The sequence below is a fragment of the Solanum stenotomum genome, chromosome 5 (assembly GCF_019186545.1).
Source record: "Solanum stenotomum isolate F172 chromosome 5, ASM1918654v1, whole genome shotgun sequence".
Lineage (NCBI taxonomy): Eukaryota > Viridiplantae > Streptophyta > Magnoliopsida > Solanales > Solanaceae > Solanum > Solanum stenotomum.
Genome location: NC_064286.1, coordinates 508,002 through 522,701, shown reverse-complemented (window position 1 = coordinate 522,701; position 14,700 = coordinate 508,002). Strand labels below are relative to the sequence as shown.

At 32.5% G+C, this 14,700-nt stretch overlaps 2 protein-coding genes and 2 non-coding genes across 5 annotated transcripts; 1 reads left to right on the top strand and 3 right to left on the bottom strand.

The window, feature by feature from the left end:
* Positions 1-26: 26 nt before the first annotated feature.
* Positions 27-107, bottom strand: LOC125866471 (small nucleolar RNA SNORD36). Its single transcript, XR_007446526.1, has one exon. It is a non-coding gene; the product is annotated as a small nucleolar RNA SNORD36 (small nucleolar RNA).
* A 541-nt stretch (positions 108-648) lies between these two features.
* LOC125866425 (small nucleolar RNA U19) lies at positions 649-766 on the bottom strand. The gene has a single exon (XR_007446492.1). It is a non-coding gene; the product is annotated as a small nucleolar RNA U19 (small nucleolar RNA).
* Positions 767-2,185: 1,419 nt separating this feature from the next.
* Positions 2,186-2,689, bottom strand: LOC125864701 (arabinogalactan protein 12-like). Its single transcript, XM_049544739.1, has one exon. The coding sequence runs from the start codon at positions 2,609-2,611 to the stop codon at positions 2,429-2,431; it is 183 nt and encodes a 60-aa protein (XP_049400696.1). The 5' UTR covers positions 2,612-2,689; the 3' UTR covers positions 2,186-2,428.
* Positions 2,690-9,000: 6,311 nt separating this feature from the next.
* LOC125865762 (uncharacterized) lies at positions 9,001-13,680 on the top strand. 2 transcript variants are annotated; one of them, XM_049545998.1, is made up of 4 exons: positions 9,001-9,120; positions 9,896-10,186; positions 11,393-11,461; positions 12,900-13,680. In XM_049545998.1, the coding sequence occupies exons 2-4, from the start codon at positions 9,947-9,949 to the stop codon at positions 13,512-13,514; spliced, it is 924 nt and encodes a 307-aa protein (XP_049401955.1). In that variant the 5' UTR covers positions 9,001-9,120; positions 9,896-9,946; the 3' UTR covers positions 13,515-13,680. The 2 variants fall into 2 exon arrangements, with proteins under 2 accessions (XP_049401955.1, XP_049401956.1); XM_049545999.1 differs by lacking the exon at positions 9,001-9,120 and adding an exon at positions 9,553-9,572.
* Positions 13,681-14,700: the final 1,020 nt, after the last annotated feature.

Below are 14,700 nucleotides of genomic sequence, written 5' to 3'. Positions count from 1 at the left end.
TCCTAAAGACTAAATTATAAAAATTGGAGGCATCAGTTTTAAAAAGCTCGAATTTTGGATCATCAAAGTTTTGATCAGTCGAAATAATAATAAATCATCATCTGCCTGCCTCATCACAACTCAAAACATTAATGTAAACTCAACAAATAATATAAAGATCCAATCTTTAAATTTATTGAATGTATGAAAGAACCTATAGAAAAGGAACAGATGAGAGGAAAGAAACAATTCAAACCTCCCAAACTTAAATTCATTAAAGAACAAATCTTTAAACTTTTCAGCTCAAGATTTAATTCTCAAATTATTACTATATGCCCCTGTCTGAACCTAATGAATTTTTCAATAACTCATTAGGGAATTCTTGAGGCAAAAATTAATAAAGAAGAACAAAGTGAAAAAGATCCAAAGATTGAATCTTTTGAGGCAAAAATTAATAACTAACACTCAATTCATATACCCTTTTGGATTTTATCAACACCATCCTCATTGGATTTTATTTTTTTAAGAAAAAAAATTTACATGAAGAACCAAAGATTGAATCTTTGAGGCAAAAACTAAAAACTACTAATCAATTCTAATACCCTTTTGGATTTTAAAAACACCATAATTATTTTTTTTGAAAACTTTCTTTAGAAGATTTGAAGAAGTGGGTGTCCAAAAGATGCTTGAAGGACAATTGATGAAGAAGAACTAAAAAGAGTTCTTTCAAAAGACCTTAATTGAAAGCATCAAAAGATTTAGTTTCTGCCTCCTAACTAAGCCAAAAAATGAAACTAAAATTTGTCCATATGGCTACTCAAAGAGGCAATTGGTAAAAATAATTAGTGCATAAAATGCTATAAATTACATAAGAACAAGAAGAAGAAGGCAAAGGTGAACTGGTGAAGTATTGTGATATTGTTGCTGCTGAATTATGAGTACAATATGATGATTTTATGGAGAGGGTTTAGGGTTTCATAGACTAAAATCTAACAATTGGGTTGGCCCAACGATATTACCTATATGGACTGAATTTTGGGCCCAATAGAAGAATATGAAAAGATGGGCATGTTATTTGGACATAGCTATTTAACATGTAAACATTTTTGTGAAAATTTTGCATGTTTGTTCATATTGGGACTAGTTAAGATATGTGGTGTTTGGAGTTAGGCTTGGTAAAAATGTAACTTCAAGAATAAAAATATTTAAAAGTTACCTATAATTGAAGTTCAAGTAAAATGGTTGAACTTTAGCCATATGTGCATGAAATTTACGTAAAATTTCTGAACTTTAGTTAAAAAGATTGAAATGTTAGATATATAAAACTTCAAACACCGCATGCAAAATGGGTATGGACTTGAGGGTGTGTTTGCACTATAAACATGGCTTAAATAGTGATTTTGAAATCGGGTATCTATGTACTTTGACTTAAATTATGTAGGCATGTTTGATATGATTTTTCAATTTCTCATAACTAATAAGATCGAAATATATTATTTTTATTGAAAAATAAATTTCATAAGAGATTTTCTAAGCTTACTATCTCTTTTCCACCCTCCAATGCCTACGTTACAATAATAACACTTGATATATTTTGACAAGTGAAATTTAAAAAGGCTAAACTGTATGCACATTTTATTTTCTATTTTTGTGAGCGTAAAGATTGATTTCACTAAACTCTCATACAAAAAGAAAAAAAGAGTCCCTAACCAAAACTAAATAGATAAAGAAAAAAGAGACAATCCCCACATGCTTCGAACAACTTACACCGACAAAATGTGAGGTGTAGAAGAAAGCAATATCCAAATTGATTCCCAATAATAGTCCCATTTTTTTAAAAAAAAATATTAAATTTGTAAGCACAATGTAGAAAAACTTCTGTATGTATTTTAATTTTTTTTATCACAAATTATTTGTTTTCCTTTTCTGATTAATAATTACTGTACTTCTTGTGATATATTTATATGTAATTACCTTTTGAGCTCACAAAAAGCCTTAGAATTTGAATCATCTTTTTCCTCTTTTTGTAATATGTAGTGCTGTTGCTATATATAACAACCTTGAGAAGAATTTAAACGTAACATCATAATGTTTATTTAATTTAGAGTAAAATGACTCATCCCAACTCTTATTAGTGAAAAAAAAAAAAACTAATTTTCACTCCACAAGTTTCCAATATTGCTTTTGTTTGATGGAAAAGGAGAAATTAAAGAGTAAAAATCACATATTATAAAGCATAACAACATAAGTTTATATGTGCAAAGTGACAATATCACAATGAGATATAAATATATAACAATACAATCAAATGAACCTCAAACTCTTCATCTCAATGATCTAACACATTGAGTTGAAATAACCAAAAATAAATAAATCTACACAAATCACATATAGTTGACTCAATAAAGAACTATACTTCATTAGTCGACGTCCACACAAACTAGCTCAATCAGAAGAGAATTCCAAATGCAAGAGCTACAAGAGAGGCAAAAACGGTAGGAACAAATAGGGTAGCATCCGAGGCTGGAGCAGGAGCAGGTGCATCAGCTGCAACTACATTTTGAATTTCAGACAAGGCCACCAACACGACCATCACAACCACCAACAAAACATTCATCTTCATTGCCTCCATTGTTGCAAAATTTAAAGAAATTAAACTATTTTTTGAGAGAAAAAATAGCACAAATCACAAAACAAATTGTTGAAAGAAAGAAAAAAGCAAAAATTTATAGACAAAATGATGTGTGTATAATATTACGGGCAGTGCTGCCCGAAGAGACCGTTAGTCCAACTACATATATGCGTTAAAAAATTCAAAATTTTCATATATATAATTATTCGTTCATCAAAATAATAATCAAAAAAATATGTCGATTACATATTTAAAACATTATACATAAAATTTGTGTAATTATACCTAATAGTGTATATATTTTTTATTTATTTAATTACTATAATTATTTTTAATCGATCAACCAAATGTATCAATTGGGCAAATTATTTTGAACTATTGATTTTTTGAGGTTTATATGCTGCCCGTTAGCGGACAGGGTGGCTGATTGTCCTTTGGTATGTCATACAGCTGTAGCCAACGATATATTGGCTCATTTGTGGGGTTCACTTGATATTCATTAATTATAAAGAAATTAAATATATAGTTTTTATTTTTATGGCTACAAAATCATAAAATAAAGGGAAAAGATGAAATGTTTTCAAATTTATAGTATTTTGAATATTAAACTTTAATTTATCATCATAAGAGTTGCGATGAAGTGGCAATACCTTCTCACTTAATTAAAAGTCTTAGAGGAGATGATATATCCCACAATCTGATATTTCCTGATATAAACTTGAATTTAATCGAACTCCATTATAAACATCAAACATCGAATTGAAAATAATAATAATACATGATATCTCAGAGGGTAAAATTTGAAAATTTTTCTTTTTATGAATTAAAATATTGGAGTAATTGGGTGGTGGAGAGGTGTATTGAGCTGTGTGGATGATTCTCTGCTGTCAAGGAGTATTGTCTTGGCAAATTATGGCATAAGGCTAGGGGAGGTTCACTTTATCATATGGTATTCTTTTTATTTTCTATATGGACACTTAATGCACAAATATCGACGTGACACATAAATTTTAAAAATATATAGGTAATCATTTTATAGTAAAAGTGAGTTAAGATATTTAAATATGCTTACTTAAAATTGAAGTATTTGTCGCCAGTTGAGGTCAAATTTGAGTATTTGTTTATGTATTATGCTATCTCAGAACTGCAACCAAGAAGAAACAAGCATTGAAATATGAAAAGACAATGGAGAATGACATTTCTCCTGCTGGTGTGAAGTATTGTAAAACAAATTTGCAGATTTATCAGAACTTTAAAGACTACAAAGCATTGCTTGGACTCTTGCACCTGGATCGGATTCTCCAAAATGGCATTGCTTTTGAAGAATCCAACACACACGTGACAACATCTTTTAAGAGTTCGGGCAATCAAAGTTACTGCAAAACAGAGAGATGCAGATAAACTAAAGCTGCAATCTGAATTGGAGCAAATGACATAAATGGTCCCTAAACTATCCTAGTAGGTCTAAAATAGTCCCTTAACTATACAGTTAACGAATATGGTCCTTTAACTATCTACCCTTTTGTCAAGTCTGGTTTCCATCCACTTTTTTTAAACATTGTTAGTTAACACCGTTAAGTCAATCTGTTAAATCAATCTATCGGTATACAACCATCCAAACAAAGTGTAAATCCCAACGGAAAGAAGAATATGAGTTAATGATACTGATCTCTCCATGCCTTTGTTTCTTGCTTTTCTGTGAGGATAAGACAATTAAGAAGAAGAAGAACCAAAACAAAAGATTGAGACTAATAAAGCCTCAAATTTGATAGAATCCATGGCGATGGGAAGTGGGTTTAACCAAGAAACTAGAACTGGAGCATTTTTCATGGCCACACTGCTCATTTGGGTTTTCTCAGTTTTGTGGGAAATACTAATTAACAAGCGCAAGGAACTGTTCCCAATCGTTCTGGGTTTCATTTTCTACCAATCGGCCAATTGGGTCATCCCCAAATTGCTGCGAAATCACGATCCCCTATTTGTCAACACTTGTGTATCTCTCCTCCATTCATCCACTACATCTGCTTCAGTGCTCTTCATTTTGGTCAATCAGTCGATGATTTCAAATGGGGTAAATGTAAATCAGATGTTTGAACATTCACAACTTGTTGAACATACATGGCCATGGGCATTTACAACTTTATGCTTTTCGTGTGGTTATTTTGCTTATGATCAATTGGATATGCTCCTAAATAGATTGACTTAACGGTGTTAACTAACAGGTTTTTCAAAAAGTGGATGGAAACCAAACTTGACAAAAGGGTGGATAATTAAAGGACCATATCCGTCAACTGTATAGTTAAGGGACTATTTTAAACCTACTAGGATAGTTTAGGGACCATTTATGTCATTTGCTCATCTGAATTGATATGACATTGCTTTGTCAAAGTACTAATAAAGTTGGATAAGAACTAAAGAACCAAGCATGTGAAGCTTTTGTTCGGATTCTCTAAATATAACATCACACTCGTATAGAATCCTCAAACAATGCATTACTTTTAAAGAATCTGACAGCATTTTTAGAGAATTCAAGCAACATAATGTGATTTCACTGGAACAAGGATACGACGATAGTACTAATAATACTACTAATAAGAAAAACTAAACAACGCTCGAAAATTAAAAAGATGCAATGAGGAAACTACTAGAGAAGACATGTATAGGTACCTCAATAAGTGAAATTCAATTAAGTAAGAAGAGAAGGGGGGTTAACTTATGAATACAAATTTCAATTAAAGCATGTTTATAGATAACAAAGAAAGTTATACCTTGATACCTCAAATATGTGCTTGAGTTGAAAATTGAAGGGATAATATCAAGAATATAACTATCAACCAAAGTGGTCCTTGAAAATGACAAAATTAACATCAGAATAATTCCTAATAAGATGACTCAAAATATATTTTGTTCTAAATCTCCTAAAATATCGCCGCACCATGTTAGATTCTCCAAATATGCCTTACTTTTAGAGGGTCCTACAACAAGCATTTATCGATATTTTTGAAGAATTCACCGTTGCTAAACAAATATCCACGGTATAGAAGAGGTAATCCAGCCAAATATATTGTTTCCAGTGTTTCCACATTTAAACCATTGTTATTGATTCCCAAAAATATGCCCACAAAATTAATAACCAGAACTCAAGCAGCAAAAGCAACAACACAATCCTCAAATTCACCAACCAAAAGTTAATCTTCTCACTGACAAAAAAGAATATGTAACCAATTGATATATCATAATCAATCTGGAAAGCTTAAACAACAACAGAATAACAATCAGACTATCATCCATAGCAACAATAACATATCCATAGTAATCCCACAAGTGGGGTCTAGTGAGAACAGTGCGTACGTAAATCTTACCCCTACCTTGTTCATGTAGAGTTTGTTATTGATAGACCCTCGGCTCAAGGAAAGTATAAACACAGAAGATAACAATCAGACTATCAAAAGTATTTGTTGATAGGAAAATGAAAAATATTACTATTAGGCATCAATTGGCATGTGGCTGTGAATCTTCAAGATCCAAATCAGAATCTGAGGACCAAGAAGAACAAGATAAACAAAAATTGATACTTGACATACGAGTATTCACAAAAAGATCCAAAAATGTAATCTTTTGCCAATTAAAGCTACCAAAATCAGCCTTAAGGTCTTTTCTTCGTATAATCAATGAAGAACTGCAACAAACTAACAATCAAACCATACATATTCTTATTTTTTCTTGGTAACCAAAACAAACAAACAAACTTAGAACTATTAGTTGGCATGTGGATGTGAATCTTCAAGATCCAAATCAACCTGAACAAAACATTGAAACTTGGTATGAGAGCATTCACAAAAAGATCCAAAGTTGAAATCTTTAACCAATTAAAGATACCAAAATCTGCCTAAATGCCTTTCCCCCCATATAACCAATGAAGAACTACAGCAAAATACCAACCAAACCATCAATCTGAACAAAAAACTGAAACTTGGCATGTGGGAATTCACAAAAAGATCCAAAGTTGCAATCTTTAACCAAATAAAGACACCAAAATCAGCCTAAAGGACTTTTTCCCATTACAACCAACCAAGAACTACAACAAAAACAACAACCAAACCATTAATCTGAACAAAAAATTAAAACTTTGCATGTGGGGTATTCACAAAAAGATCCAAAGTTGAAATCTTCAACCAAATAAAGCTACCAAAATCAGCCTTAAGGCCTTTTTCCCATTACAATCAACCAAGAACTGCAACAAATTAACAATCAAACCATCAAAATTACATGTTTTTGTTCTGAACAAGGAAAATAGACAAAAATTGAAACTACTCTATAACTTTGACTACAAACTAGGCATCAATAGGCATGTGGGTGTGAATCTTCAAGATCCAAATCAGAATCTGAAGACAAAGAAGAAGAAGATGATGAAAAAGAAGGAAAAGATAGATAAGGGTTTGGTAAAGGGAAGCAAAAAAAAGTCCATAAACAAAGAGCAAATCTCCTAAATTGTTGACATGGAAAACAAAAAAGAAGATAAAGGACTTCATCACTGCTGAGTCTTTCTGGGTTACAAGCTATGTATTGACACAAATCTGCAGATACATTAGCCACACCAACAATTATTGGACTACTGAACACCATTTTGTCCCAAAAAAAAATTGAAATTTCTTCTCTTTGATTATTCACTTTTTATGCTGAAATTTTTTGCAAGATTTTGTAGGTGTCAATGGATTGACATGAAGAAGTTTCTTCTGTTAGTGTTTTTTCTTGTTTTGGTTTGTTTGGAGACTTGCTTAGGGATAGGAAAGTGGGAGAAAAAGGGGAAAAAAACAAAATTTTAAAGGGAAATTAGTTTATGTTTTATTACTAGGCAAAAAAACAGAGGCTAGAAATGGTAATTATTATTTTTTCTCCTTAAATTAAAATGTGGGTTTTAAAAAGGAAAAAAATAAATGGCATTACTTTATTGTATTTATTTCTCATTTAGAAAAGGATAAAAAATGTGAAATTAGTAATATTTAAATTTCATTAATAATTTGGTACAATTATGCTCTTGTTATTGTTATATAAGTGAAATGAATAGAGTATGTCTAGTAATATTTATTTACTTTTAAGTCGTCATAATTTGATGAGTTTTATCCTAATGATACACCTATTGTGATATCTATTTTCTATCTGGACCTCAGATTGATTACATAAACAATAATATGTAATAAAACATTATGTAATTCACGTTAATTTGTTTGACGTTGAGACCTAATTATTACTATTATTTAGAAGATCTTATCACAATGTTTGACTATGCAATTGTAGGATATGATAGATATTGAATTGGAACTTTGAAAGCACAATTTTGTACTTGTCAAACTAATTATCATTCAATGCATATATAGCCATCACGCAAACACAAAAATCTCTAGACTTCTTCTTAAGTTTACTTTTAGAGCATAAAAATATATTCCTCCGTCCCATTTTATATGTCATCCCTTCCTATAAATAGCTTGATCATAATACTTGTCATTTTATAAAATTTATGCATAAATTACCATATTTTGCCTATTATACCCTTGATAGAATAGTTAATTAATTTTGTCATTTATTAATAAATTTGACTTAAGAAAACATTAAATAAGGATAGAAGGGTAAAATTACATCACTTCTTAATGCAAGTGCAAAGTAAAAAGGTGACGTATAAACTAGGACGGAGGGAGTATTATTCAGGAAGCAATTCAATGATCAAGTTATGAAATAAAGGAAACAGTTGAATATAAGTCTCCACAAGTTTTGAATTCGTCGCTGAAAAATTCACACGAAAGAAAATGAAGAATTATCAATTAAAACAATAGGTAATCTTTAAATCTAATGTAAAAGTAGTTTTTCATTAAACATCTTCTTCTTTTTTTCTGTAACTTTACTCTCAACCTGCATTATATATTCAAAAAGATCCACTTTGAGCCACTTCACAAGCTACATAACAGAAATATGATTATCTAAAGTGAATTCTCTCTTTTATAATTGACGTCAAATTTATTGGGTCTTATTAACTCAAAAGAATGCGGACATAAAAGCTACATGAACCCTTTCATCTGGCGCTTACTTATATATATATTTTTTTCTTGATTTCCATCCTGATTAGAACCGCCTAACTATTTTTTCTTGGTCCTCCTAATAAGATTTTTTTCATATCCACAACTTGAAATTTGAATACAATACCTCTTGATCTTACTTACAAGTTAATAATCATATTTTACTATTTACCCAACCAATTCTACCCCATATCTTATGCTTTTTGTTTGTAATATTGTAAGTAGTATTATATTGTGTTTTTTTTTTTTCAATAAATGAAAGGAGAAAAAAACAAAACAAAGAAATCGCTTTAATTTATTTATTTTATCTTTTTAAATTATTTTTTCTATTTTGACCAAAGAAGTAATTTTTTCATCTAGCTCATCGGACTACTGTTCTGTCTCCTCTTTTGGGGTTTCTTAAATCTCTCAATTTTCACCCGATTAAGATTTCAACTGGTAATGTTTGCTATTTTTTCTATTTTCCTCTTTTATGAATTTGATTTTTGATTATGCTGTGTATCTTTATTTTTGGGTCTGAGAGTTATTTGGGTATTTGCCTATTAAATTTTACCATAATTTAGTAGTGTTTTTCTGTAATTTTTTTGGTTAATTGTGTTAAAGTTATCATCTTTTTTTTTTGTAATTACTACTGAATTATACAGTTTGAGTATTACAAATGAGGACCTTTAGGTTTTATAATGGCTGTTTGAATTTGCTGTCTATGTTTATCCTTGAAATGGGAATTAGAAGAATGATTACTGTCTCTTAGATATGTGGTAGCAGAGGCGGAGCCAAGATTTGATTTTTATGCATTCGGGATTTTAGTTTTTTTCTCCACCTTCACGAGGCAGGGGTAAGGTGTGTGTACACTCTACGCTACCAAGATATCACTTGTGGGATTACACCGGGTATTTTGTTGTAGTTCCTTGAAGTTATTGGGTTCTAAATTAGTAATGTTTATGTATTCTGTGGATTTTTTTAAGACAAATACAGGATTTGAACCAAAACTACTTGGTTCGGTTGAACCTGTAAGCTCTAGCTGAGGATTTTTGCCCGAGATGCTAAAAATGATCACTTTGTGAATCTCACAAGCATTCTTTACACACCCTTATGCTAGTTGTAAGATAAAGAATGAATATTTGTAAGGAAATATGATGTAAACAATTTATCCAATATGATGCTCATAGAATTGTTCTTTTATTGAGTATTTTGTATTTTTCCATTTCCGCAGGTAATGCAACTCAAGGTAGCGATGGAAGATTAAATAAGAGCAGTTTATAACATGCAGACCTATCTCTTTTTGGCTCCCACTTCCATTGATAAAGGTGGTAGCTCCAACCAGAACTTTTCGTTTGGACCATGGGCGTGGCCTAACAAGCGCATAGGTATTTTTCACCCTCGTACCCAAGTTTCAGCATCTGCTATTGGTGGCGGGCAGCAGAGCCTCTATAGTGTGCTTGGTGTTCCACACAATGCTTCTTCTGTTGATATAAAAAAGGCCTATCGTCTTCTTGCTCTCAAGGTACCACCATACCCTTTTGGCATAGATGTTCCGTAGAAATATACAAGGAGAAGGAAAGAAGAAGGCATTTTAGGCGGTTATTGGATATTATAACACAATTGAACCTTTGACTTTTGGATACCTGACTAGCAATATTTGTTGCTTTATTTAATTGCCTTTGTTGTTTGACAATACTGATTAGTTACCGAACGAAATAATGAAAATAATAATAATTTAATTGATGTATCATTCTAGTTCTTCTTTTTAGAAAAGATTGTAACTGAGAATTATTTAAGGCAACCGTGAGTGAGAATTTGAGATGAAGTGCTTCACACTTTAATTGGGTAAAGCATTATCATTATGAGAAACTTCTGAAGCAGAAATGTGGTACGCCCTCCGTCCCAATTTAAGTATCTTAGCTTGACTAGGCACGGGAGTTTAAGAAACAAAGGAAGACTTTTGAATCTTGTGGTCTTAAATTAAAGATGTGTGTAGTCCTTAAAATCTTGTGGTCTTAAACTTACCATGTAGAATGTCGTAATTGAAAAAACTTTCTAATATTGAAAGAGACACTCTTTTTGTGACAAACCAAAAAGGAAAGTAAAACACTTAATTGGGACGGCGGGAGTAATAAACAACGTGAAGGTTTCACATATAATATGGAATGAGATAGAAAGTAGGATGTATATCAGTTACTTCCTGACCTGTCATACAAACAAGAGGAGGAGGAGAACAATATATCACCTCAACCAATGCCTTCCTTTTTCTCCTCCTTCCGAACAGAGTTTGCCATTGACAAACAGTCCTATGAGGTTATAGTGGTTGTTGCTTTGTCTTGCTTGTCTGCCAAAATATCATTTTAAGAATGCAGAGCTATGGATTTTTTTCGTTCAGGGTAAAAAGGCATGAATAATTATATTTCATGTCCGTTGTTAATTGGTTGGCTCTATTGTCTTGAACTTCTGTTGGCTTACAAAAGGATTGCCTTCTTGTATGGTTACATTTCAATGCTGTTCTCAAGTACAATGTTCTTCTCTAAAAGATTGGAACTTTTCCAGGTAAGGTAGCGTGCATGTTTCTTTCCGAATGATGTGAAGAAATCCCTGTTCCCTTTCCTGCATTTGTGATCTTCTTTTTTTGAAAAGCTTTGTCTTAAACTATCAACTTCCTGTTCAAAAGTTACTGACTCTCATTCTCAAAATAATTGTTCGTACCTCATAAATGCAGTATCATCCTGATGTTAGCAAGGATTCAGGAGCTGATGAGGTTTTCAAGAAAATCCATCATGCATATGATGTGAGTCACTCCTTCTTGGCTTTCGGTATATTTATCTCTTATTTATTGAACTTAGAATTCACACTTAAGCTATTGTGTATTTTGACACTGTCATTTAAACCCTCTTGGGAGTGAGAAAGGTGGGTTGGTACCTTTGCCTGGGGACGGGGTGAGTAGGAGATGGGAAAAATGGAAGTGGAAGTATCTTTTATACTAATATTCTTACATAGCATTCCCGTTTATACATATTTCTGTAATGCTCTTCTTCCTTCCCTCCCTCCGTCTCTCTCTCTCTCTCTTACGCACACACACCGAGAGATAGATACATAATTTGAATTGTACATAGTCATGTCTCTGCTTTAAAACTGACAATTTCCAGCCACTGGTTCTGTAACTTCTATTCTCTATGTTGATATGATCAGCTTTGGAACGCTGCAGGAGATTGATGTAGCAATTCATGTTAATATAGTATCTCACAATAGTTTCTAAAAGTTTTCCTGATACTAGGTATCTCAAGCACCCTAAGAAATAGGTTTAAAGGAAGAAGTTTGTATCTATTATATTGCAGGCAAAGTAATAGCTTCAGTTACCCGTTTGTCACACAATAGTGAGCTATTGCGGATACTGTTATCAAAGGCAAAAAGTGTAAAAGAGGTCTAAGGTCCATTGGGGCTTTAAGCGCAAAACTCAATTAAAGTGTGTGCTTTAATAAAGAAAGTCACAAATGGAGAAAAATACAAATATGTCTGAGTAGTCCAAGATTAATAATTATAAATATATGGACAAAGAAATTATGAGAAAGCGAATTATCAAATGTTTATTGTCGCCTCTTCAGGATTAGCTCATTGGCAGAGGAAAAATATGTCAAAGAGACTTAAAAGTTAACATGAAACTGAAGCACCCACTAAGTGAGGCGAAACACTCAACATGTTTTGTGACTCACTTCATGGGCCATGGCTTAAGTGCGCCTTGGACAACACTGAAATGGTCACAGATCAAGTATTTTTTTGTATTTCTCTTTGTCATATTGCGTTTTCATTGCTTGGATATGGAAGAAAATATCTGGAAATTGAATTGGTCTCAAAGGTCAATACTCTATTAACTCTTTTTCGTAAAATGGAGTGCAAACTAATGCTCCAAGTAATTGATTGATTTTTGTCTAGAGGCCACCTAGCGGATAAACTGTTGCTTACTATTATTGCTACATGATTTATACATATATTTTTTAAGAACAACCCTTATAGAATATTTGGTCGTAAAAATAAAAGTTACACGTGTTTTCCTAGATACAACTTGTTTAAAAAATATGGCATTTGCATCTATGCATTAAACTTTACATTGTATTTTTTTCTCTTAACCATATATTTTTTGAACTTGACACTGCTAGCTGTCTCAAATGTTAATACTTTTGGTTTCATGACAGTTTTTGTGTAATAAAGGCTGAGTCTGGCTTTGTCAGGTATTATCTAATGAATCATCAAGAAATCAGTATGATCAGGTGCTTCGACATCAGGATTATACTGACAGGCCTTCAGGGGGATATTGGGAAGACGACTTTGAATATGACGATGGCACAAGGACCTATAGGTGGGCTGATCTCAGACGAAAAATGCAAAGAGAGAGATACTGGGAAAGGTATCATACAGGGGAAAACTTCTCGTCTTATTATGATGAAGTCGAGGAGTCTGAAGAAGAAACTTCAGATGAAGAAAGAGATCCATTCGCGGAAGTGCTCAGATCTGCCTTCCTGTCTTTATTCCTTATGTACACCATAGGTATTCGTCTATCTTTGACATTTAGTTGCCTCATGGCCTTGCTTGATCGAAAGTTGGACTCCGGATACAAGATTGGTTACCTAGTTGCATGGATTTTGGGAGGCAGAGGTGGTGTTCTACTTACATTATGCCTTTCTTTTGCAAGTTGGCTTTGTGGCAAAACCAGCAGTAGTGTAGTCGTGTTGGTGGTTATAGCTGTGTGGGTCGGATCCAATGTTGCTAGATATGCTCCATTTCCACAAGGTGCCATTCTTACACTGTTATACATGTCAATCAAGTTACAAGTTGATCTTAGCTAAAGCATCTGCAGCAGAGTGATCACTTACTGAAGATGCCACTTTTTCTGTCTGTAAATTTGCTCACTGTTAACTTTTATTCATGTTTCTTATAGTATAGTCTATAATAGTTTCTGTATGTAAATTTTCACAATCAAATTTTTTATATGTTCTACAACTTGTTCATATTCATCTTTAACCAGCAAGATTGAAATATAAGTTGCTGGTCCCTAAATTGCATTTTCCATTTAATTAGTTCTCAAAAGCACCCTAGGTTGTGGCCTATAATGGTCAATTAAGTGGAAGGAGAATCATGCTATTTTAGGTTCAAGATGGATTCACAAAAAAGATAGGTGATTTTTTCACATTTGTCTAAGCTTTGGTGGACAGATTACTTGACACCAGTGGCGGAGCCACCTTACAATGAGGGGGTTCATCCGCACCCCCTTCGGCTGAAAATTATATGATTTATACATAGTTAAAATAATTTTTTAGGTATATATAGTAGATGTTGAACCCCTTTCGGCAACTTTGTGTGTCTATTTGTTTAGATTTTGAACCCCTTTATTGATAATTCTGGCTCCGCCACTGCCTGACACCTGTGTTAGGAGATGACATGTATTGGTTCAATTGTCAAGGTGTGTGCAAAACAACATAGATGACATGTATTGGTTCAATTGTCAAGATGTGTGCAAAACAACATAGATGACATGTATTGGTTCAATTGTCAAGATGTGTGCAAAACAACATATCGTGATACATTAATGATCAAATGTAAAATTTATTGTTTGTTAATTCATGGTGAATCTTCATAATACAATGTTAATATTACATTAACACAAAATGGGAATAAATTTTGCTCTAGATGTAGGGTACTATCAAATGCTAAAAATACATTAGAGTAGCACAAAATCAACCTCCAAAACTAATGGAAAAAGGAATCTTCATTGGATAATGTGCTGTTTTTATGGAATCTAATAGATTCTGAGGAGGATTTCCATCTCAAGATTCCCTTCCCATTGGAACTATCTTTTTCATCTCTTGTCACATCCCCTTCTTCTGATTGGCCTAAAACATAGGTTTTTGTTTTACTATCTAACACTTACATAAATGTGCACCAAATTTCCAAATATACTACTTTCTTCACATCATTGAGGTGGGTGATTTATGTAAATTTTGTTTTCTATCACATAAAAGAAGACCTTGTTCA

Coding starts and splice junctions, on each gene's coding strand:
- LOC125864701 (XM_049544739.1), bottom strand. CDS start 2,611: ATGGAGGCAATGAAGATGAATGTTTTGTTGGTGGTTGTGATGGTCGTG.
- LOC125865762 (XM_049545998.1), top strand. CDS start 9,947: ATGCAGACCTATCTCTTTTTGGCTCCCACTTCCATTGATAAAGGTGGT. Junction 10,187..11,392: donor ATCGTCTTCTTGCTCTCAAG/GTACCACCATAC, acceptor TCATAAATGCAG/TATCATCCTGATGTTAGCAA. Junction 11,462..12,899: donor AAATCCATCATGCATATGAT/GTGAGTCACTCC, acceptor TGGCTTTGTCAG/GTATTATCTAATGAATCATC.